Source organism: Antechinus flavipes, chromosome 1, assembly GCF_016432865.1.
Source record: "Antechinus flavipes isolate AdamAnt ecotype Samford, QLD, Australia chromosome 1, AdamAnt_v2, whole genome shotgun sequence".
NCBI classification, from domain to species: domain Eukaryota; kingdom Metazoa; phylum Chordata; class Mammalia; order Dasyuromorphia; family Dasyuridae; genus Antechinus; species Antechinus flavipes.
This window is the reverse complement of record NC_067398.1, coordinates 185263754-185289869: the sequence shown is the minus strand read 5'-3', so window position 1 is coordinate 185289869 and position 26116 is coordinate 185263754. Positions and strand designations below refer to the sequence as shown.

Sequence of the window (26116 nt, the reverse complement as noted above, 5' to 3'; positions counted from 1 at the left end):
GTATAATGATCAGCTTATTTTGGTTTATAGTTAAAAAAAATTAAAAGGCAAAATCCTTATTCACTGCTGTAACAGCTGAGCATTAAGCTTTTTACTAAGAACTTACTTAAAAATCTAATATTAGAAATATTGTCCTGGAAAATTAGTCAGATTTCTGTCACTTTCTCAGAAGGAATTATAAAGAAAATATATAGATATGATTTTAGGTAGTCCTTAATTAACATAATGTACTTAGAGGAGATAATTTTCTTAAATTGAGAAGTGAATTCTTAATAAAGTATTTCTAGTACCTAATGGAAGAACTCACTCTATTCTATATGTACAGTCTTTTTAAGTGATTAGGAGAGAAGAAAAATTGATATTTGGGGAAATATTTTAAAGTAATTGCATTTTTCCTTTTAGGGCTCTTCAGTATCGATCTGATGTTTCTTGTATTTGGAAGCTCCTAGGAGATGCATGTACCAGTTTACATGTGGTTTCACCATCTAAAGTAAATGTGAATGTTTTAGGAGTCCTTCTGGGTCAGAAAGAAGGAAAAGAAATATTGAAGAAACATGAGCTTCTCCATCTAGGCGGAAGGTAATTAATTTTTTGAACCATACCTGTGATTTTATTGGTGTAGAAAACAGCTGATGAGGAAGTTCCCGCTAATTATGGAGATTGGAAGTTGATTTAAAAATAATATTCTGAGAGAGTTACCTGGAGAACTGAGGCTAATCTGATGTGTCAGAGGTGGGACTTAAACCTAGGTCTTTCTGACTCTGACTCTTTTTTCATGGCTGCCTCTAATTTATTCAAAATATCTTGTTATTTTACTTTTTTATTGCTACATTTTGTTTTGACACAGAAAACACTTCCCAATAAACATCCAAACAAATCCTCTCCCAAAGTACTACTTGAAAAATAGTTAAGCCAAGCTGTAATAGTGTGATTGCAACTGCTAAAGCATTCCACTTTTCCTTTGTAGTTTCTGGGTTTTTAACAGAAAGAAAAGTTGTTTTAAGTATCTATACTTAAACTTTGATAGCTAATGTTTAGGAAAGTAATTTACTAATAGTTTTATCAGTTAGCAACATATAGATTTAACTAGGCTGTTCTGTTATTAAAATAAAATCACTTTATATTTTTGTAGGTGTTATGGCCGAGCACTAAAACTGTTGCCTACAGCTAATACATGGTGTGATCTTGGAATTAATTATTATCGTCAAGCACAGAATCTAACAGAAACAGGAAGCTGTGTAAATGAACTTAAAGAATTATTGGAGAAATCTTTACATGTATGTTATTGAGACTCTTAGGAGTCAGCTTGCTATATTGAACAAGGATCTTGATGTTGGCAAATAAAAGTCCATTGATCTTGACAATTTCAATGCAAGTAATTCCAAGAAGTAAAATGTAAGTTTTTGTCTTTCTAGTGTCTGAAAAAAGCAGTGAGACTGGATAGTAATAACCATTTGTATTGGAATGCCCTTGGTGTGGTTGCTTGTCACAGTGGTAAGAATTAAGTAATACTCAATCACATTAGAGAATTATTTGTTCATATTCATAAAGCTTACTTAAATTACAACTCATGTTTTTCAGGCATTGGAAACTATGCTCTTGCCCAACACTGTTTCATCAAATCAATCCAAGCTGAACAAATTGTAAGTGCAATCATCCCTTGAGAGTATTCCAGATTTTGCATTTTTGTTTTTCTGAGAAAACCATATAGCAAAGCAGCTGAATTTTCTTTTTTATGCAGAATGCTACTGCATGGACAAACTTGGGAGTTTTATATCTAGCAAATGAAAATATTGAGGTAAAATTTTCTTTTTTCTGGGGTATCAAGGGGAGGTCAACATTAAAGACCTAGAATCATTTTTTGTTTATATTCAAATATCAATAATTACATCATTATATTTGTACTTTTTTGACCAGTTTGCTTTCTCAGTACAGTATCATGTACAGCATGATGTAGAAGTGAGGGGCTAAGGCAACCTCACTAAGTCTCAGTGTCACAGACCTCTCTAAGTTACATATTTCTTAATCTGCATGGATGCTCTCTATATTGATGACCAAGTTGACAAAAACATGTACCTAGTAAAAAGTACTGATAAAGGTTAGTTGATGGAGTGAAACTTCAGTACTTTATTCTTCAAAAAACCTATTATTTCATTTGATATAGGTAATTCCTGCATGAATGTGGTTCCTGCATGAATGTAGGTTCCATTTTCTTCATATAATGAATTGTTGTCACCAAAACATTTCTCATCCTTTGGTTAATGATAAATTTTTTTGAACTTGGTTCTCGGAGGACATAAGCTTAACTAAAGCTTATTTTTCGCTAATGTGAGCAGTGACCACATCTAGCATCATGAGACATTTTAGTAGAACCATTGTAGAGAATGAATTGAAGCAATGTTGTAATGTTGATGATTTAATGGTTAATTTTAGAAACAATCTTAGATACAATCTTTTTGTTCTGTAAATATATTAGAAGTGTTATTTATTTTTCCTTTGCCCTTCCAGTGGCAAGAAGAATAGTGTATCTGTCTCAAATGTATTCATTTTCAACAGCAATTTATAAATTCCCATTCATATTGAAATGTAGGTGACAGTAGGCTTAAGCAGGGCAGAATAGAATATTGGAAGAGCACCTTTATAAATTCAGCCATCTTTAATTTCAGCCAGCTTTACTTGGATTACTTAGCTCTTGACTTTAGTAAGTGCTAATATCCCTCTACAAAACCACTTCTTGATTTGGCAGGTTTGAGCTTTTACCCATGAGAAAATCAGAGACTAAAATAGCTGGAGTGGTATTTGGTCATATTTGCAACCTTTCTCACAAATCTCTAGAGCTAGTATTGTGTCTGCACATCATCTGTTCTAGCTCATAAACCAAATTGTTAACATTTACTATTCCAGTTAGGTTAGAATTAAAATGTGTAAACTAATTTAATCCCTTTGTTTAAAGTTGAAAGTGAAGTTTAACGAAGAAGTCAATGGGTGATGGAGAGGGCTAAGACTGTTTCATAGTTTGGAACTCTGGGAACTTTGTTCTCTTTGTGAGTGAATCTGAGTCTTGGTCCCAAGACCCAGAGTATCTATGTACTATGTATTAAGTTCCCAACTTTGTAGATGGTGGGAACTAGTTAGAGTACAAAACAATACCTGTTATTAGTAAATAGATAAGGTTCTGGATAAAGTTTTTTTTTTTTTTCCCTTTTTCTTCTCCCTAATAACATTGCATTTGATACCATGCTTAACTTTTTTTTTTTTTTTTTTTTTTGCTTAACTCACTATTTTAATGTATTGTACTGTATTTAGTCACTACAGGAAAGAGAAATCTAATATTTAATGGTGTTTTTTTTAACGCATTTTTATAGCCAGCTCATGAAGCCTTCAAAGTTGCTCAGTCCCTTGATCCATCTTACTTAATGTGTTGGATTGGGCAGGTAAGAGATGAATATTCTAATTATATCTTCATTGTATTTTAGAGAATAGGTTCATTTGTTTAAGCATCTCAATTTTCTTTTAAAAACTTTTGGATGTTTGGATTGTTCCCTTTTTTAAAAAATATTTTTAAAGTCCACCATCTTAATAACATAGAAATCTGTTCACCAAGACATTTTGCTGTATTAATGGCTTCTTAATTTTGTTTGAAAATATTTCTTGCAAGAAAAGAAAATTCAGAAAAATTTTTTCATATTTTGTTTTTTCAGTAGTATTTCAGATTGTTTTTTATTTGACAAAATTCGTTAAAAAGAGTTATTCAGCATTATTGTAGGAAGGGTATTTGTTTTTCCTTCCCATTGATATGATCTCTCTTTAAGATGTTTCTAAGAAGACTTACTCAGAAAGGTGACATTCATATTAGCATATGGTACCTGTAGTAATAGTAATTCACTAAAACTAATTCATTATAATGAATTTTAGGAAGTATTATTATAAATGGTATTAGATGAAGTATTGCTTCAAAGATTGTTTATAAAAATTGTCACTCACTAAAATCAGGATTGAATGAGTTTAATGACCCTTAAGAAGCAGTCTGGCTTCTGACTATTAACACTCAATTTGCAATGTGTATCCAAGGTTATTGTTGATCTTTCTTAACTGGCAAAGCCAATGATCTTTTTTCATTCCTCATCCTTCTAGACCTCTCTGTAGCTTTTAATACCTTTAATAATTTCTTCCTGGATATTTTGTCCTCCCTGAATTTTTGTGGTACTAATTTCTACTGGTTTTTCTATCCAACAGATTGTTCTTCAGTCTAATTTGTTTGATCCCAAAGCTCAAGAGACCTCTTTTCTCTATATTATCTCTTAATGACCAGCTTCCACAGATTCAGTGATTACCTTTGTGTAGATGACTGCCAAATTTGTTTATTCAGTTTATTTTAAGCTCCAGTTCCTATTCACCAGGTGTTTACTGAACAAAAACTTGAATGTCCTGTGGGAGTCTCAAACTTAACACATCCAAAGCAGAACTTATTTCTTCACTCTTTCAACCTCCCACTCCCCTTCTCTCTTCTGCCCCCCTCCCCCTCTCCGCCCAAACTTTTTCTAAAGCCATATATTTTTCCTGACACTATAATTGTTCTAGTTATTCAGGTTTTGAAACACAGAGTTTTTCTTGAATTTCTTCTTTCATCTGTTGTATTCTTTTGTCCCCAAATCATTTGCTAAGTCTTATAGATTCTACCTCAGTGACTTTGTCCCTCTTTCCACTCAATACTATGATCTCCTTAGTGCAGGTCCTCGTCCCACTTGCCTAGGCTATTAAAATAATCTGCTAACTCTTCCATTTTCCTCCAGTCTCTTCTCTCTTTCATTCATATCCACAGTCACCAGATGGATATGTAAAACACCTGATCACGTTACTCCCTCTCCTCTGTAACTTTTAGTCTCTCCTTGTTACTCCTAGGATAAAATACAAATCCCTTTGTTTGACATCGAAAGCCATTCCTATCTGATTCTAGCCCATTTTTCCAGGCTGATAACATATTACTCTCCTTTACATACTTTACAATCTGGCTAAACTTGCTTTTTAGCTGTTTTATATCAATCTCAAGCTTCTTTGCCTTTGAATAGGCTATTCCTCTTACCTGGATTACTCTTCTACACTTCTACCTCATGGAATCCCCAGTTACCTTCAAAGCTCAGATTAGGTACTTCCTTGTCCAGTAAGGCCTTATCCCATCCCATCACTATTAGGGCTCTCCCTTACTGCCTCTAAATTCCTCTCTATTTACTTTATATATATTCTGTATTTATTTTTCTATGTACATGTTTTTTTCAGTATATCTTTAGAAAAGAGACTGTTTTGTTTTTTGTTTTGATGTTTGAGGCACTTTGTGCAGCACCTAGCCCATAGTCAGGGTTTAATAAGTGCTTGTTGAATTGAATTGAATTCACTTCAATATTTTGAAAAATACTTTCCATGCTTTGAAAAATCTGTCATTTCATTAGTATTTGATATATGCTCCCTTGACTCAGATCGTAACCCCTGAATACATTCTTATGTTGTGCTATTCTTGGTTATGTTATTTAACCAAACCTAGTTTGGTTACGTTTCTTAAGTTATATTTCACCCTGTTATCTATGTAACTTCTGAACCAGTGAAATAAATGAGAAGGCAGAAGTCTCCAGTCAGTTAATCTATATGGCAGTTGAAAACAATGATATGTCATATTGTTTGCAATAATTAAATGGAAAGAACAAACTGAATGTTGCATAAATACAAGGATGAAACTTGGTCATTACCTAAAAGGAAGTCTGATCAAAGTCTCTCTGTTAATACCAATAAACAAGGGCTAGGTTGTAAGTGGGAGAGAAGGGGTACAGTGGGGACTCAGTCCCTGAAGAGTACCACCTGGAGCATTCTTTCAATGTCTTATTCTAAGAAGACATCCTGGGAAATTAGTCTAGTTTAAGAGTTAGCCCAGTCAGGTCACTGGTTGATTAGAAATAATCAAGACTGAATCAGAATTAGCATATTATCTTGCAGTGTTAGTGAACCTTTGTCTCCAGAAACTATATGTAGTAAAAAAAAGTTTCTCTCCTCTTCATCTATAGGCACTTATTGCAGAGACAGTTGGAAGTTATGACACAATGGATCTCTTTCGGCATACTACTGAACTCAATATGCACGTAAGAATTAGCATTTTTAATTTTGCATTCATTAATGATGAAACCAAGTATTATGCTTCTCAATAAAACAACTGGTGGTGTAGAAATTTAATATGGTAAAATTGGAGGTGGAAAGTGTTTATTAAAAATTTTATCCTAATAGGAACATAGCCAATCCTCGTTAAATGAAAGTCTTCTCACTTTTGTCTTTAGCTGTTAAGATATTATATTTAATAGGTAGAATGCCAACTCATACATAAGGAGATTCTCATAAGAAAGTGACAAACTTATAAAGTCTAAAGGCTTTTTTGTCTTTCCATAATTTTGTTTTTTGGGGTATTATGAGAATATACCTCAATTTCCCTAATTCTTAAATAAATTTTGTGTTAATTTTTACTGTTGATAAGTTAGTATTGTCATGCTGAATTGTAACAATAGAAAAGAGAATTCAGCCTTCTGGATGGGACATTACTTTCTGTATATTCTTTATAACTGTTACTGTGCATTCAAGATTAAAGGAAGAACTTTTAAGTAATTTGATTCATTATAATATTTTGGAAATTAGTATGTGCTTAAGTGTGTTAAGATAGCAATGAAACTTGATAATAAAATTCAATTTTGTGTTATAGAAAACTATTTTCTTAAAGATTTAGAAAATTTCCTGGAATAGAAGTATATCGTTTAAATCACAGGTTTTAATTGCATGATAGTTAACACCATGTCCAATTAAGTACACATTTTATTTTTTTTTCCCTTTAAAGACAGAGGGAGCAATAGGTTATGCATATTGGGTATGTACAACACTACAAGATAGGACAAACAGAGAAACGGAGTTGTACCGCTATAATATCCTTCAGATGAATGCCATTCCAGCAGCACAAGTTGTTTTGAGCAAATATACAGGTATTATAAAGTTTTAAGTTACTATTCTAAGTATTATTTTCTTTTGATGGTACTCAGAAATAGTGTGCTATTCTTTTATTTTCATTGCTTAGTGAACTACTGTACATTAGTTAAATGATTTTTGTAACAATGCATATATTGGGATGTAGGGTCATCTTTGGTCTGATTATAATACATTATAATATTAACCATTTGATTTAGTTTTTAAATCCAATTATTTTTCTGAAGAATGACAAAAGTCTTATTTTTATCTAATAGAAAGTGATCCATACAATTGTAGAATTACATAGTTAAAAAAGATCTTACAAATCACCTTAGTATAATTCCTTCATTTGATCTTATATATAAGTAAATTGGTAATTTAGGGAAGTTGTTGTCATGCCCAAAGTAATAGTGCTCTAAAAATGGGCTTCTTTGTGCCTTTCATTTAGTGATATTAGTTCTGTCCATCAGAGGCAGACAAGATAATTTCATGTAAGTCCTTCAGATATTTAATGATGACATTCATGTTATTTCTTAAGTATCTCTTTTCTAAGTTGATTCTTCTGACCTAGCTTCTTTTTTTTTTAAATAGTAAAATACTTTTTTCATTTATTTCATTTACTTTATAGGTCCACAGTTGACCAGAAAATCCCATCAATATTAGGAGAATATTTGGTGGTCTTATTTTTTTTTTCATAGCTTTTTATTTACAAGTTATATATGTGGGTAATTTTATAGCATTGACAATTGCCAAACCTTTTGTTCCAATTTTTCCCCTCCTTCCCCCCATCCCCTCCCTAGATGGCAGGATGACCAGTAGATGTTAAATATATTAAAGTATAAATTAGATACACAATAAATCTACATGACCAAACTGTTATTTTGCTGTACGAAAAGAATTGGACTCTGAAATATTGTACAATTAGCCTGTGAAAGAAATCCAAAATGCAGGCAGGCAAAAATATAGGGACTGGGAATTCAATGTAATGGTTCTTAGTCATCTCCCAGAGTTCTTTCGCTGGGCGTAGCTGGTTCAGTTCATTACTGCTCCATTGGAACTAATTTGGTTCATCTCATTGCTGAAGATGACTAGGTCCATCAGAATTGATCATCATGTAATATTGTTGTTGAAGTGTATAATGATCTCCTGGCCCTGCTCGTTTCATTCCATGAGTTTGTGTAAGTCTCTCCAGGCCTTTCTGAAATCATCCTGTTGCTGACCTATCTTTTTACAATATGATTTTAAGTCTTTCCAATCCTTTAAGCCTTCCTTATGGATGTGCTTCACTTTTCAGTGTCCCTTATAAAGTGTGGTATCTAGAAAAAGACACTGTACTCTAGATGTGACCTGACCGAGTGAGAGTACACTGGGATTGTCACCTTCCATGCTTCAGTCAACCTAAGAGGAAGTTAGCTTTTTTTCTTTTTGGTTGTTATATTGCATGTTGACTCGTTTGGAACTTATGGACCACTTAAAACTTAAATTCTTTTTCAGAAGAATTACTTTCTGCCTTTGTCTCATCCATTCTTTTTCTTATATAATTGATTTTTAAAAAAGTAAATAGAGGACTGAACTTTATCCCTATTAAATTTTAACTTTAAACTTAACTTTGCATGTATTTTTTTTTTTTTATATCCTGATTGTTTCATTCATTTTATTAGCTATCCTTTGTTTTATGTCATTTTCAAACTTTTATCAAGTGTCTTCTGGACCTTCATGACTAATTAAAATGTTGATTAAAATTTCCATTAGGAAGCTCTCTCATGGGTGAGATAATTTAATTAATTGACACTTTGCATTCAATCATTCAAAACCTATCTGTTCTATTGTTCAATACACATAGCTTTATGTTATCCATTAAAATATCATGATGCTAATTACCTTACTAAAATCCAATTATTCTCTGTCTGACTTTTTTTGTTATGTTATTCATTTCAAAAAAGGAATTAAAATTACATAAAATTTGATTTTTTTTAACAAGAAAAGAACAATTAAAGGTTAGAAAAATTAATAATTTTTAGAATTTATTTATCAACAGAATAAAACAAATTCTAATATACTACCTACTTGTAATGGAGGCAAGAACCAGTCACTAAACAAACAAACAAAATAGCTGAACAACTATTCCCAAATTTATTTGGTCATGCTTTTTATTTTCAAGAAAGCTTCTTACTCACTATTTCAAATGATAATCCTGATTATCTATCTGTAATGAATGAGAATTGGGGAGAGGGTCTTGGGTTCCCTGCTGATATTGAATATTAGTAGCTGAAATAATAGTCCCTCTGCTCTGTTGTTTGTATTTAGAAATATTTGGTGAATTGAATTGACAGTCTAATAACAAAGGAGGAAACAAAAGATTAGAAGTGAAAACTCAAAACGTGGACATTTTGAAGCCATTTAGTATCATAGAATCGTAGATTTTAAATTGGGAGGGACCTTAGAAATCATCTAGTCCACACTCATCATTTTACGGAAGAGCAAACTGAAGCCAAGACAGGTCAAGTGACTTAACCAGCATCACTCAGACACCATATGACAGGACTAGGATTAGGATTTGAATTCATAGTCTTTGTCTGAAAATGTACTTTTTCCTCTGTACTAATCCTGCCTATATACAAAGAAATGAAGGCGCTCCTAATGGTATGACTACATTGTAAAATATAGACTATTCATAATAACAGCCTTATCCATCAACAGCAATTTTAATATACTATTTTAGAAGACAAGGAAGCACATCATTATCACTATCAATCATTTATTAAGCATATACTGTGTGCTTAGCACTATAGCTACAAAAGGATGGAAAACTTAAAGCAATAAATTCTCAGCTATTAAAGTTGGATATCAAGAATAACTTATTTCAGAAAGTTCTTGGTGATGAGATTTTATTTTTCTTAATTATGCATCATAAAGAATTGATACATAATGCATATTTCAATATTTATATTGACAAATATAGTTCTGTTGTCTTAATAATGTCTTTTGACATTAGAAATTTAAGGTATAGAACTGATCAGGTGCTTTGTTTTGAGCTCTGGCACATGTCATTACTATTAGATTTTTTTTTTTTTTCATCTAGCACATGTTAAAATAAAATCTCTGAGGGAAATTGTAGCTAAATTTACTTGTGGGACAAGTTAAAGTGATTTGCCCAAAAAAAAAAAAAAAAAAAAAAAAAGCTTCCTTCCAAATAGGACAGGTTTGAAAAATCAAGTTTTAATATGGGCTAGAGTTTTACATTGTTTTGTTTTGGGTTTTTTAGAGATAAAAATATAGCCATTTTAAACTTTAAAATCACGTAAGTAAAGATTGTAGTATATGGTGAGAAAAGAGCTCTGAACCTGGAGTCATATTTAATCTAATTTTAAATCCAACCTTTGCTGAAAGGTAAATCTCATAATGTTTGAGTTATCATTTCTTTGTAAAATATCAGTAATGATAGATGTAATACTTATGTGACTATTGTGAAGATCAAATCCAATAATTTTTATTTGGAGCATTTTTAGCTTCAGGATTTATGAAGATATTCATTATTATCATTACATATTGTCCAAGAAATTGAGAATTGACTGGACATTTTATATTAAGGACCAAGTAAAGTTGGCATTTTAATGATGCTTGTAACTATCTAACACTGTAACTTTTGATTAAATTATGTTTTAGCCAAAAGTGACTCACTGGGATAATAGTTTTAAAGTTAATATAAAAGCATTATGAATTAGGGTCTTTGTCAAAATCAAAATTAATTCATGAAGCATATAAAAAGTATAGGCATTTGTATTTTTCAGAAAGAATTCAGAATTATGCTCCGGCTTTCACAATGTTGGGTTATTTAAATGAATATTTACAACTGAATAAAGAGGCAGCTGATGCATACCAAAGGTAAAGTATATGTTTAATAATTATTGAGAAATGAAGATTTTTTAATTTCTTAATTAGAGTTAATGAAATATTATCAGAGCATCTAGTACAATTGCAGTGCCTGTACTAAATACATATTTGTAAAATTTCATAATTTTTCATCAAATGTGAACATTTCTAAAGATGGGGAAGATGGAAGTTGGGTTTTCATATATATATATAGTCTTAATGCCACTGCCTGATTTAAAACATTTTTTTAGCGAAGTCTGTAGTTTCTATGTAGAAGTTTCTATTTCTTTATAGTTTGATTTGCTTGTAAGATGAATTTGCTTGTCAGGGAAGTCTGAAGGAGAACCAAAAAGTACCTTTCAGAGAATATTACAAAAAGACCTGAAATAATAATTTTTCGCAATCCTGTTATCTATGTGTTTTAACAGGAATATAACTTTTTGTTAGTAAGAATTATCTGTGCTCAATAAAAACACTTAGGAAAAGAAAAAAATAATTTTTATCTTCATGATATCTGTCATGATATTCCTTTTGTTAAATGCATTTGTTCCATCAGAGAAAGAATACTACTGATGTGCCTTTCAGCACCTAGCAACCAATTTAAAGGAAAAACCTCTAGCTTGCTCAAGAGATTGTATAATAATCAATTCTGGTTTATTGTCTTGGTAACTATAATGGAGGTTGATGATAAAGTCACAGCCTAAGTACTGTTTTATGTTGCTTTTTCCTTCTCTTTCCCAAATGCTGTTACCACAGATCTAGTATTTATATAATCTCAATTGAAAACTACAACTCACATAATGAAGATGAAAAGAATGTTATTGCATATAGATTATTCAAAAATTTTTCTCTTTTGCCAAGGGCAATTTTGTTACTGCAGAATGAAGAAAAAGAAGAAATCTATAATGTTACAGTAAGAAATTATGGCCGTTTGTTATGGTAAGCAAATTATTTTCCATTAATTTTTTTTTTGGGGGGGTCAGTTCTAATTTTTTTTATCCCTAAAACATTTAATGAAATTTTCAGTGATTCATTATTTTAAATGGGAACATTATAAGCTGTTTTTACTCTAAAATTTTTTGAAATATGATAACCTATTTTTGAAATTTGGATTTACTCCCAGTTTGCCAAACTTTTAAATTTAATTAAGCTTCAGTTGGAATAGTTCGCTTACTTCCAGTTGGCATGTTGGGGACAGAATATGTTGCTCCTTTACTTCTTTTTAGAATGCTAAAAAAAAACCAAAATTCTTTATGTAGTTATTCTCCAAATTATGAATATTTGACTCTCAGATTTCTAGTTTTGCACATGATTCTTGTTTCCTCCTTATCTGAGGCAACTGAGGTGGCAATACCTAATTTCAGAGAACTGATGCTTAGAGCCAGTAAGTGACTTGCCAAGAGCTACACAGTGTGTTAAGAGGCAGAATTTAAAAATAGGTCATCCTGACTTCAAGACCAAAGCCTAGACTTAATCATAAGTGATAAATATTAAAAGTAGTATCAGCAATAAACCTTACTTTATTTATTTATTCATTCATTTATCTATCTATCTATCTGTCTATATGCTGAGGCAGTTGGGGTTAAGTGACTTGCCCAGGGTCACACATCTAGGAAGTGTTAAGTGTCCGAGACCAGATTTGAACTCAGGTCCTCCTGACTTCAGGTTTGGTGCTCTATTCACTGCACTACCTAGCTACCCCTAAATCTTACTTTAAAAAGCTATAAAATTTGGAATAAACTTAGTCAAAATAACATTTAACAACATCTAAATATTTTGAATATAATGGCTTCAGAAGCTTCACAGGTCTTTTTGCATTTAAACCTTTTTCTTAAGTTAACTAGCAAATCAAAGTAATTTTCTTAATAAAATGTAGTGCTTTTACATTTTTATTACTAATATTGCAGTAATAATTGGAAGGGATCTTAAAGATCCTTCTGTCTAATCTCTTCTTTTTATAGATTTAGGAAGGCAGCATGGTATAATGGATATATCACTAGATTTAGAAGCAGGAACCTAGGTTCAAATATTTGTCAAGGGGCAGAACTCTGGAGACGTATACTTGAAACGGATACTTATAACTTTAACTCAGTGGAATTGATGATATGATAGTTCTTTAGTATACATGTACTTAGTACTTAGCATAGTGATGTAATTGTTCTTAGTTTACACATGCATAGTGTGCTGTAATGACGTAATTATATCAAGATATTTAAGGGCTGAGAAGGACTGGAAATGAGACATTCCATTTTTGACCATCCTTCTGGTGGCTTTCCTGCACTCCTCCACTAAGATCAAGACTGGGCCAAAATACTCTAGATTCTATTCCTGACCAAGATCCATCCGGAAGTCCTCTAGAAAGCTAGCCCAAACGTTATACTGTCTTACTTTAACAACTAAGATTTATATAGCTCTTTAAAGATTGCAAAATCCTCTTCAATTATTATCCCATTTGATTCCCATAATAGTCCTGAGATGTAGGTGCTATTATTATCCCTATTTTATAAGTGAGAGGCATAAAAAAAGGATTAATTAATTTGACTATGGTCATTCAGCTAGTGGTAGGATGTGAACTTAAGGTTTTCTTGAGTTTAAAACCATTACTCTTATCCATAGTTGGTGGTATAGTGGAGAGAGCTCTGGGCTTGAAGTCAGGAAAACTTGAATTCAGACCTAGCACTCTCTATTTGTGTGACCCTGGCCAAGTCAACCAAATCAGCCTCAGTATTTTTATATGTAAAATGATGATATTAATTGTACTTATCTCCTATTGTTGTTGTGAAGACCAAATAAAATAATATTTGTAGTACTCTTAATACATTGTCTGATATAGCATTAGGCACTCCATAAATGCTTATTTCTTTTCTTCTTCACTGTGCTAATTTACTTTAAGCATTTCACTTATCCTTCTTTAGGCTTGTTTCTTTATTTCTTATTTTTTAAATTTAAATATCATTTATTTTTCAAAAATATTTAATTTTTACAAATTTTAAGTTTGAACTGTCTCCTTTCCTCTCTCCCCACACTATAGAAGGCCATCTTTTAGCACAGATTTATAAATACATTTATAAATACTTGTAAATAAATAATTACAAATTATGTAAAATCATCCTATATGTACTTCTGTTTATCAGTTCTTTCTCTGGAGGTGAATAGTATTTTCCTTTACAGGTCTTTTATAGTTGATTTGAATATAATATTCAGAGTAGCTTGGATTATTCACAATCATTCTTTAAACAGTGTTTGATGTTACTATATACAATGTTTTCTTGGTTCTGCTTGCTGCATTTTTCATTATTTCATTCAAGTCTGTCTATATTTCTCTAAAATCATTTCACTCATCAATTATTCCAGCATAGTAGTATTCCATCACAATCATATACCTCAACTTGTGTAGCTATTCCCCTCAATATCCAGTTCTTTGTCACCACAAAAAAAATTTTAGAACATATACTTCTTTTCTTTTTTTCTTGATTACAGGTATAATATTTCCTTTTTTTTTTTTTTTTTTTTTTTAATAAATCAGAGGATTGAACTGCTTTTGTATTTGAAGTCTTTAGAACCCATTTCAGAATTCTGAAGCAAATCAAATAAAATGTGGGGTTATCAAAAAACCCAATTAAGCTGAAATCCAGAGTTATCAAAACAGTAAAAAAACCAACAAATTCTCAGAGTCCACATTAAGAATGTTTTGGTTACTAGATAATTTTTTTGGGAGTCTTTCAGCACAAAAAACAATGAGCTAGTGAAACCAAATTTAATACTATATCTGAAACCACAAAGATAGCATGTAGCAGAAAGAGGATTTGAATTCTGGTCTTTGGACTTGGAAATGTATTATTTCTTAGCTATATTATGCTCTGGAACTTCCATAGCATTCTTATTGTCAGAACCTCATCATAATGTGGATCTGTTACCCGACTATGGATAATGGGCAAATTATTTAATTTTTTTGTACCTTAGTTTCCTCAAATAAAAAATGGTGAGAATATTTCTGTGAATATTTCTACTTAATAGGTATGTTGTGAGGACTGTGTAAAATAATATATGAAAATGTCCTTTTCAAAACTTTAGCATGCTGTATAAATGTGAATGAATGAATAAAGTACTTAAGTATCTATTATGTGCAAAGTACTATGCAAAGTGCTGAAGATGCACATAGAAAAGTAAGACACCTGTTCTTAAGGAGTTCCATTCTCATACATATCAGTGATTATCAGCTATGCCAGAAGCGTGCAGCTTCTAGAAGATTTTTTCAAGCTGGAATAGCTTTAAGCCCTGGTAATAGACTGCTCACTGAAAAAAATAATTCCTTAAAACTTAGAATTGGGTAAATGGAAGTTAATTATCCCATGAGACATAAATAAACAATAAAACAAAGTCAAAAGGATGAAATAATAGAAGAAAATGTTAAATACCCCATTAAGAAAACAACTGACTTATAAAATAAATCTATGATAAATAATTTAAGTATCATTGGATTTCCTGAAAGCCATATTTAAACTTAGATATCATTTTTCAAGAAATTGTCAAGGAAAGCTGCCCTGATTTCCTTAAGACAGAAGTTGAAAGAATCCACTGATTACTTCCTGAAAGTCATCCCAATTGAAAACTCCCAGTAATAATGTAGCCAAATTCTAGTCCCAGGTCAAATAAAAAATGCTTCAGGCAGCCAGAAAGAAACCATTCAAATACCATAGAACCACAGTCAGACTCACACAAGATTTAGCAGCTACCATATGAAGGCAAAAGGTTTAAATATGATATTTCAGAATGTAAAAGAGCTGAGATTACAATAAAAAATAATCTATCCATCAAAACCCCATTCAGGGGAAAAACATCTCCAAGGCATCTGGTATAGTAGATAGAAGCCCTGGCCCGGAGTCAGGAAGACTGTCTTTTTGAGTTCAAATTTGGTATCAGACACTAGCTGGGCAAGTTAATTAACTCTGTTTACCTCAGTTTCTTTGTCTATAAATTAAGCTGGAGAAAGAAGTGGCAAATCACTCAAGTATTTTTGTCAAGAAAATCTCAAATGGGTCACAAAGAGTTGAACATGACCAAAAGAATTGAGCAACAACTTGGAAACATATAACTAGATTTTGCATACCAGTGAATATTCTACCAGATGGATAGTTATCCATTTTTTTTTTTTTGGAGGGGGGGGATTGATAATTTAATCTCTCGAATTTAGTTCAATATTTGAATTAATAAAAATTTTAAATGCTATTTACATGCTTGCAACAGATTATTCATTGATTAAGAAAAAATGGCAGGAAGGGGTTAAGTAGATGTTTTAAAAAATACCTCTTACAAAAAGAGTTCATTAAAATGCAGTCAGCATGAAGTCTTTATTTTTGTAATATATAGTTGTCTTTTATTAACATGAAGTCTTTACTTTTGTGATACATAGTGGTCTTTTATTGGCATGAATGATTTTGTAGAAAAAATGAAAAATAAGAAATAAGAAATGAAGTATGATTAGGTAGTGTATATCTTTCAAACTGTGGATATAGACCCAATAATGGTTTCATTTGAGTCAAAGGGTATGTATGGTTTGATGTTGTTTTTGGGCAAAATTCCAAATTGTTTTCCAGAATGATGGGACCAGTTCAAATCTTTATCAACTTTATCTCCATCAGTTTACTTCTTTTCCCCCAACCCCTCCAGCATTTGTCATTTTTCTTTTTTGTCAGCTTTGGCTATCAGATTGCTTTCTATTAGTTAGTTTAGAGCATTTTTTTTTTTATATGACTCTTGATAACTTGGATAAAGACATAATCAGTATCTCCAAATTGTCTTTTAAATTTCTAACTGTTCAAGTTTACCATTTCATGAATTTAGAGTCAAAGAAAGGCTTAAAGGTCATATGATTTAATCCCTTCATTTTGCAATTTACAATTGAGGAATCGGTGCCCCAGTGAGGCTAATTTTGAAGAATAAATTACTTGCTTCCCAAAGTCATACAAGTAGTAAATGACAGAACCAGGTTTCAAATAAAATGTATCCTACTAGATGGTTTAAAAGTCACAGAAGCATTTTATTTTTCTGCCTTTTTCCACTACATCTGGAATACATTTTTCTTCTAAGTATACAGCAGAAGAATATCTATATACATACACATAACATATATATTATGTATATGTATATATATTTTTGTATATGTGCAAGAAATATACATACACATGCAAGAAATAAAGTGTCTGTTTCATTCTATCAGGAGATGAAAATTTTTAAAAGAAAATTTAATCCCTTCATTTGAAATCTTAGAATTGTTCTTTCTGTCTTCACAAATATTTATTGCAAAATTAGGACTTGCAAAACCAATAACGTTTTATCCCGGAAAAATCTTTTCCCTTGTCCCTGAATATGAATGCAAAAGATAAACTATCTCTATTTTATTAGTTTTTAAAAGTACTTTTTGGTTAACTTTCAATGATTTATTTCTAAATGCAACATTATGTGTGAATAATATTTTCCTTATTTATTGAACTAGAAAAATTTGCAAGTTAATTTTGTATATGGAAGTAAACATGTTCATATTTGTTATACGATAAAGTTACGTACTTATATGGCTTTTTTTTTTTTAAAGGCATGTTCATTACACATAGGAAATAGTAAGCTATTGAATTCCATTTCAGAAGTCTAAAATTCTTCAAATCTTTTGTTTACTAACTATTTGATCTTGGGCAAATTACTTACTATATCTGAGCTTGTATTTTCTCCTTTGTTAAATGAGAGAGTTAAGCTAAATGTGCTCTAAGGTTCTTTCAAACTTTAGATTCTGTGATCTAAGCATATCACTGTTGATGGAAATCGATGTGCAAGTACAGAATTCTACTTTTTTTATTAAATTTTTTTTAATGCTATCAATAACTTGGGAAAAAAAGCCATCATTCTTTTATTCATTTATTAACTATAGCATTACATTTAATTGCATTAAGAATACCTATTTAGAAATGAATTGTACATTATTGAAATTTGTTGAGATTTCATTTTAACTGCAAAAATTTCTCTCAATTAATTAACACCTAATTAAAAAGCAGTCTTTTATAGTGGATAGAGTACCAAACTGAGACTCAAGAGAACTAAGTTCAGATTGTGCTTAGATGTAAAATCATGAACATGTCCCTTATATTTTATGAGCCTCAGTTTCTTTATTTGTAAAATGTGTAATAATCACATCAACAAGCATTTTTTAAGTGATGATGTGCCAAGCACTATGCTAAGTGTTGGAGAACTGAACAAATGAAATGCTAGCTTATATTCTAGTATGGAAGATAACATACATAAAAAATAGAATACATTAAAAATAAATACAAGGCCCCATAGGAGGAAGGATGAATGAAGAGAGGACCAGGAAAGACTTCATTTATAAAATAAGGCTTATACTGAGCACTGAAGATAATAAGGAATTTTAGGGGACAAAGTGAGAAGAAAGTATATTCCAGGAATAGGGGACAGCCACTGCAAAGGTTCTGAAACAGGAGAGGGATTGTTGTGTATCAGGAAAACCAAAAATCTATCAGACGAGAAAAGTAAATTGCATTCAATTTGTGAAGGATTTTAAATGCTAGAGTACTTTATATTTTAATCTAGGGCTAATAGGGAACTTCAGAAGTATTAAGTAGAGAAGTGACATCATCCGACTTGGCTATTTCATAGAATTGTCTGGTGAACCAGTCAATTAACAACAATTTATTAAGTAAAGATTGGGTAATTCAGTGAAATAATGTGTCTAGTGAACTTTGTGAAAAACACAAATAAAATTTTGAAATATGGATAAATAAATAAAAAGTATATATATTAAGCTATTATTAAGACAAAAATGTTTACATGTAATTTAAATTGAGTAAAGTTTGGAGACCATTAACATTTCTTGAATATTCAGTTTGAATTACAGACATACTTTTAACTTCTTTCCAAATATTTAGTATTCTATTTTAATGGTACTTTAGTACTAGTAGAATATTGAACCTCAGCTATGAAAAACAAATATAAATTAATTTCCTATAGGAAAAGTTCTTAGTAAGTAATTCTTGGATTATTACATTTTCATTTTTTATGTTATAAATTAGATTCCTTTTCCCCTCAGTGCTATTGGTGAATATGATAAAGCCATACAAGCTTTTAAGTCAACTCCTCTGGAAGAATTCGATGACATTATAGGCCTTGCACTGGCATTATTCAAGAAAGGACTTTTCCAAGAGAGTAACAAAGGTGAGTCTGTTGCTCGAGGGAAAAGAATATGTCTTTCCCAGAGTTGAGTAGAATTTATCTTTGTACTTTAAATGCTTTGATAAAGTTATTGAGTTTAAATAATATTATAAGTTAATAAGTTACTTTTTAAAAGTGGACAGAAAATCAAATCAAATCAGCTTTTTGGGTTTTCCTGGGGCATGCTAAGACACTTGCTATTTTTACTGGACTGTTAGGCCAGTTATTCATATAATATGACCCAATTTATTGTGCCGTGGGTTTTGTATCTTTGGGTAGCCTGTGGTTGTTGAGAAAGAATGACTTCAGGCTGTGTCCTAATAGGGTGCCTCCAAATCTCTGGGAAATCTAAGGGTAAGAGAATGGTTAGATGGCAGAAAAAGGAATTTCACAAGGCAACTTTTTTGGTCCAGATTCTCTGGGAATCACCATTGTAGTAATTTAGCCAAACGACTCACTAAGCCTCATTGTATTCCTTGAAAGCAAGCTAACAGTTAAGATGTACATTTTCTTTGTCTTTGTTTTAATAATTCCATAATAACTTGGATTCCTTTTCATATCATTTAATTTTTGTTTCCAATTCACTTTAATTAACAGCTTATGAGAAAGCTTTGTCCATTGTTGAAACAGAGCAGGACAAAGCTCATATCCTGACGGCCCTGGCAATAACAGAATACAAACAAAATAAAATGGACATAGCCAAGACATTACTATTCAAATGGTATGTATAGTTGACATAAATGTTTAGTCATGTTTATGTCAGAGGATGATTAGGTTGAAATCTGTTTTTATCATTGGAAACAGTCATTGGTATCCCTTTGATTATGAACTATTGAACTATCAGGTGGTATTAAGGTTAAAGGTGGTGCTTTTTTAGATCTTAGTGTATTATTTTCATTATTATGGCAATATATACTTTAGCTGTTTCTATACTTTTTTAGACTGGACATTTAGGAAACAGTCTATTAGCATTTTTATTAAGTTTTTTTCCCCCCCAGGTAGTAAACTTTTATTCAGTGCCTACTGTGTGTCTGACACTGTAATACAAAAAGACATGTCATTCCTTAGTCTTATGAACCTAGATTTTTATGGAGGGGACAACAAGCAAACAACTATGTTCAAACAATCTATATGTAGGATAAATAGGAAATTATAAAGGAAAGGTGCTAGAATTAAAATGAGTTAGGAAAGTCTTCCTGGAGAAGATGGCATTTTAATTGGGACTTGAAAGAAGCCAAGAAAACTAGAAGGTAGAGATGAAGAGGAAAAGCATTTCATTATTGGGGATAGCCAGAAGAAATGGTGGGAATTGCGGGAGTGTCATGTTTGAGGAACAGCAAGGAAGTCAGTGTTATTTGACTGGAGAGTATGAAGTGTAAGAAGATTGGAAAAGGAAAAAGAGGGTATGTTATAAGGGCTTTGACTATCATTCAGAGGATTTTGCATTTGATTTTTGAAGACAATAGGGAGGCATTGGAGTCTTTTGAGTAGGGTGTGACATGATTGGACTTGTGCTTTAGGAAAATAATTTAGGTGATGGAAATGAGGACAAATTGAAGTGAGGGGAGAATTGAAGCAGGCAAATTCACTAGCAGACTATTGTAAGTATATGGTGTGAGGTAATAAGGGCATTATCAAGGAAGTGTCAGTATCAGAGGAAAGAATGGGAAATATTAGGGAGATGTTACAAAAGTGAAATGAGCAAGCTTGGCAATGATGGATTATGGGGAGGTGAGTGATAGTGAGGATTCAGGATTATTTCTGGATTGTGAATTTGAGGAAATAGGAAGATGGTGATTCCTTCTACAGTAGAAGGAAAGGCAGGGAAAGGAGTGGGTTTAGCATAGACATATTAAGTTTAAGATGGTCTGTTGGATATTCCATTCAGTTGGAGATGTGAGCTTGGAGGTCAGCAGAAATTGGGGCAAGAAAAGTAGATTTGAGAATCATTAGCATTGGGATGATATTTACATCCATAAGATATTTATATCTATGTCCAAAGGGCTATAAAACTGCCTTAACCTTTGACCCAGCAATACATTTGTATTCCAAAGAAATCCCCCCTGAAAAAAAAAGGAAAGGATCTATATGTACCAAAAATATTTATAGCAACTCTTTTTACGGTAGCAAAGAGTTGAGAAGAGCTGAACAAGTTGTGATATATGACTGTGAAGGAATATTATTGTGCTAAGAAATGGTGAGGGAGTTGGTTTTAGAAAAACCTGGGAAGACATATCAACTGATGCAAAATGGAGTAAACAGAACCAGGAGAATATTGTACATAGTAACAGCAATGATGCATGATGAGATGCAATTATCCATGATGATTCCAAAATGACTTATGATGAAAATACTATCCATTTCCAGAGAGAGAAATAATGAACACTGAGAAAATGTACTGAAATATATTTTTTTACTTTATTAATTTTTGCTCTTTTTTTCCTTTACAACATGGCTAATCAGAAATATTTTTTGCATGACTTCATATGTATAATGAGTATCTTATTGCTAGCTTTCTCAGTAAGTAGAGAAAGAGCTGGATATAGGAAAAGAATTGGAACTTAGGAAAAAAAATAGAATTTTGTTTAAATTACTGAGTGGAATAGTATAATAGGAGAAGAAAAGAGGACCTAGGAGAGAGTTCTTTAGGATGCCTAGGATTAGAGAGAATGATTTGGATGAAGATCTAGCAAATAGGTATTAAGTAGCAGCCATCTGAGAGGAAAATTAGGAGAGTATGGTATCCTGAAAAGCTAGAGAGAAGAGAGCAAGAAGGAGGAGAAGAGTGATCAACAGTGTTAAAGGCAGCACTGAGTTCAAGAATGATGATTGAGAAAAGGCCATTGGATTTGACGATTAAGAGATCATTGATGACTTTGGGATAAGTGAAATAATAAGATTGGAAGCCATATTGTAAGGGTTTAAGAAAAGAGTGCAAAGAGAGAAAATAGAGCTACCTTTTGTAGACTAGGGCTTTTTAAACTTTTTTCACTTGTGACCTCTTTTTGCCCAAGAAATTTTTACATGATTTTGAGTATATAGATATATAAAATAGGTATAGAAATCAAACATTTACTGATAAATCATAAAGAGACTTATTTCAAAACAATTATTTGGCATATATTTATATGTGCATACAAATGAGATGGATGTATTTATTTGTACATATTAAATCTTGGCAAAATATTTGATGCCTTCTACTTTTTGATATGGAAAAGTCAGAAAGGTAACTGAAGAGGTGGAATATAACTACATAAAAATCTTTGAAGTTATTTACAAAGATATAAAAGTAAATTAGAACGGAATGCTCCTTCAAGGCACAAACTTTGTTCTTGTATTCATCTTTGTAATATTAGCATCATAAGTGTATTTAACATCTTACAGTAATACATGTTTGTTGAATGAATAGTATATGACTAGAATATCTAAATATTGAGAAATATTTATTTCAGTTCAATAAATAATTTGTTGAGTTTGATGAGGAAGACTTGTAAGTTATAGATATTAAATATTGTTTACATAGATGATTTTTTTCCTTTTGAGTCAGTATACAAAATGATCTTTGCTTCTTTGTCACTAAGATTGAATTTGTGTTGCTGCATTTTCTTTTTTTCTGACATAGTTATCTGATTATTAAGTGTTGTCTGTACCATTACTGAATTATATCTTTGCTTGGCTGCATTCCCAAATACATCTAAACTCTAGGCTTACTGATTTTTCTTTCTGATAAGCTTGTTTCCCCTGAACAGTTCTTATATATCAATTAGAGCTTTAATGCTTATTTATTACTAAACATGGTTAGAACTGAGAGCTAAACATAGTTCTCTGTACCTTCATTAACATTACATTGACTCAACAGGTATATCATTTTGTGACATTATTCATTGGTGGTAGTTGTTTTCATTTAATTCTTCTGAGTACTTTTTGAAATATTTTGGGGACAGGTATTGTCCAAATGTCATAATATTTACCAGGGATATTCCTAAGTTTTATCCTAAGTTTATAGAGCAGAAGCATGGTATAATGGAAAAAGGAGTGGCCCAGAATTTGGGAGTCCTGGATACTAAGCTTCATTCTACTTCTATCTAGCTGGGAATACTTGAGTAAGTTATCTGACCCTTATTGGTCTGTTTCTTTATTGGTAAAGTGATTGGACTAATGCTGTCTCAGGTAAGAAATTTTATGTCTGAGGTGCCCTTTGTATATATTAATAACTCCTTTTCATTTTTACTGTAGCCTTAAGAAAATTAAATCATAATTTCAAAGGAAATGTTTATGTCCTTTGCCAAAATTCTCTTAAGCCTTATATTTCATTAAGATCCTCCCCTCCCCTCAGTAATTGCCTGGAATTATAATAGAGATGACTGAAATTTGTAGTCCTATAGACAGAGTTCTAGTATCAGCAATATTGTACTAATTGAATGGAAGCTTTTCTGGGGAGCCATGAAAAGTTAGATGTTTTTACACTGAGGAAATTATTTTTTGTCCTTTGTCTTGCATTTCAGGATGGTTATTTAAGACAGACATCTTTGCCAGAATTATTCCAGCAACTTTTCAAGAGGTCCATAGAACTTGACTCAGTGTTTTTAAGGACTTTAAATAACTTGATCTAGGAAGAAAGGTGTAAGCAAGTGTCTTTCTCCCTTAATCCCCAAGACCAAGAATCATTAAAATATATAATTTCTGTATATGTAATAGTAGGAGTTTCATCATCTAAGAAATTAGAGGATTTGCTGTGGTGAGATCTTTTTAATTGCTATGACAGATAAATGTCAAACATCCTAGGAACTACAGAAATGTCTTTGTTTTTTGTTTTTCTCTTTTTTGAACTTACAGTTCTATCTTAAAGGAACCAACCACCGAAAGTCTTCAAGCCCTTTGTGCTCTAGGGCTGGCAATGAAGGATACTACTCTCTCAAAAGCAGCACTTAATGAGTTATTAAAGCATATAAAACAGAAAGATGATAATTATCAGAAGTGCCTTATTACAGCAGCTGTTTATGCATTACAAGGTCGAAATGTGTCAGTGCAGAGACAAGTATCCAAAGCTGTCCACAGGTAAAAATCTGTATTTGAGAACTTTGAATTTCACTTAATATAGTTAACTTTAGTTAAAGTGAGGTAAGTCCATAATACAAGTGTTAGTAGAAACCAATTCCTTTTAAGTGATGGGCTTACAATGTTGATTGCTTCCCATTTCCTGACAGAGGTAATAGTCCCAGGCTGCAAAATGTGACATTTCTGAGATAGTGCAGATGTAGAAATTCATTTTGCTTGCCTATTCATGTTTGATCCAAGGGTTTTATTTTGGAGTATTTTCACAAGGGGAAGAAGTTGTAGGAAAGGGGTCTGGCAATGTGAAAATCATAGGCTTTACTAAACCTTGAAGTGCCCCAGGCTTCTCATTAACACTATATATAACAGATGAATTGTTGGTCTGAATTTGTGGAGGACCTACGCTGAGGAAATTATAGATCTGAGCACTTTCATCTGTCCCATAAATCCATTTGAAAAAATAAGCCTATTTTCACATAAGCTAGATTAAGAGAACAGCCTCTTCACTTTCAGTCTGACCAAGCCAATAAATTAGAATTACTGCAAAGCTTAGTTTTTGCAATCTCTTCTTACAGCCAATAATTTTCTATTTGACCTTCTTAAATATGAAACTCCTTATAATATTTAAGTGCTCAAATGCTTATTCTCAGATATTGAGAACAATATATAATACAGTGGATACAAGAAGTAGTCTTGAGTCAAGAAGATAAAGGCAATTCTTCCTCTTCTGTAAACTGACTATGATATCACTTAACCCCTTAGTACCACAGGTAACTCTGTAAACTTATAAGTTTTAGAAAAGCTGCTGCAGTAGATGGATAAGAGAGAGTTTTCTCACCTTTATCTTTCCACTTTGATGATAGTCATAGTACTTTCAGAGAGACATTATAAAACCTATACACAGATGACCTTTGAGGCTAAAAAACCCTTGGTCCCTGAAAAGGATTTGAAATGAATGAGTGATCAGAGATTGTACAAGCATTCATTGTCTGAAAAGATCTGTGTAAGTAGAGTAGAAAAATAGGAGCTCTCCGCTCTCAAAAGAGACTGAGGAAAAAGGGTGAGATATTTATTGTTCCTACAGTTTTTCTAGGTACAGTAGACAGAATTTATAGATCTAATTAGCCAGGGAGTGAGGTATTTAGAAACTCCTGATTTGCTGCTCAAGGCTTTTTTTGAGCTGTTGAAAACTGGTCCAGTTTCTTCAGGCATCTCCAAGTTCATCTGAAGTTCACTTTATAAAGGACCACTGCTATGTTGAGCAGTTTGGGACTTCAGAAGCCTTTCTGATTGGCTAGTTATTTGTAACTGACAATTAACAATACAAAAACAGTGTAGATATTAGAGAGCCTATGTTAACAAGTCATACAAAAGAAAAATCGCTTAAGTTTTTCTTGAAAACTAGGAATTTTTTATTGAGCAGGGACCACATTTCATGAATTAATTTTATGCAACTAAAATATTTATATATTTACAGTTCTGAGGGAAATGAAAATTGAAAATCTTTTTATTTGTTTTTGTCATAAATGACTCTTTTAAACTTTGTTGTTTTTGATTTCTTCTATAGTAACCCAGCAGACCCTGCTCTTTGGTCTCTTTTATCCCGAGTGGTTCCTCAATATACTCCCCGAAATGCCCAAGTAAGTTATTCCTTAATCAGGGATGGGGGCTGTATTAAGCCCATGAAATTATTTGCTAAGGCAACATTGGGTGGTGATGAGCTAAAAGCTAGGTACAACAACCTCCTACTGCTTGAGTTGTATAAATTGATAATTTTGTATGGCCCACTAATGGATGTTATAAATATCCAAATAGCTCTTGGTAGAAAAAAGATTTTCCATGCCTGCCTTAAAGTCTGCCCAGAATAGAAATAATATATCATTATATTGGAAGGATTACAGTTTTTAAGTAAGTTTTACAACTTATAAAATCTCATCGTTAGAAGGGTTTTAAGTATTCCATCTAGTTCAACCCATAC

General features: G+C 32.0%; 1 protein-coding gene across 4 annotated transcripts in view; it reads left to right on the top strand.

Moving 5' to 3' along the window:
* SKIC3 (SKI3 subunit of superkiller complex) overlaps nt 1-26116 on the top strand; it is a 115540-nt gene that overhangs the window by 50917 nt on the left and 38507 nt on the right. For all 4 annotated transcript variants that reach the window (XM_051993879.1, XM_051993863.1, XM_051993871.1 and 1 more), the window contains 14 exons: nt 403-579; nt 1133-1277; nt 1416-1494; nt 1582-1643; nt 1742-1798; nt 3366-3434; nt 6054-6128; nt 6869-7010; nt 10785-10878; nt 11728-11805; nt 18962-19086; nt 19681-19804; nt 23920-24141; nt 25706-25778. In XM_051993879.1, coding sequence (XP_051849839.1) covers nt 403-579; nt 1133-1277; nt 1416-1494; nt 1582-1643; nt 1742-1798; nt 3366-3434; nt 6054-6128; nt 6869-7010; nt 10785-10878; nt 11728-11805; nt 18962-19086; nt 19681-19804; nt 23920-24141; nt 25706-25778 — 1522 coding nt within the window. The remainder of the gene's footprint in view (nt 1-402; nt 580-1132; nt 1278-1415; nt 1495-1581; nt 1644-1741; nt 1799-3365; nt 3435-6053; nt 6129-6868; nt 7011-10784; nt 10879-11727; nt 11806-18961; nt 19087-19680; nt 19805-23919; nt 24142-25705; nt 25779-26116) is intronic.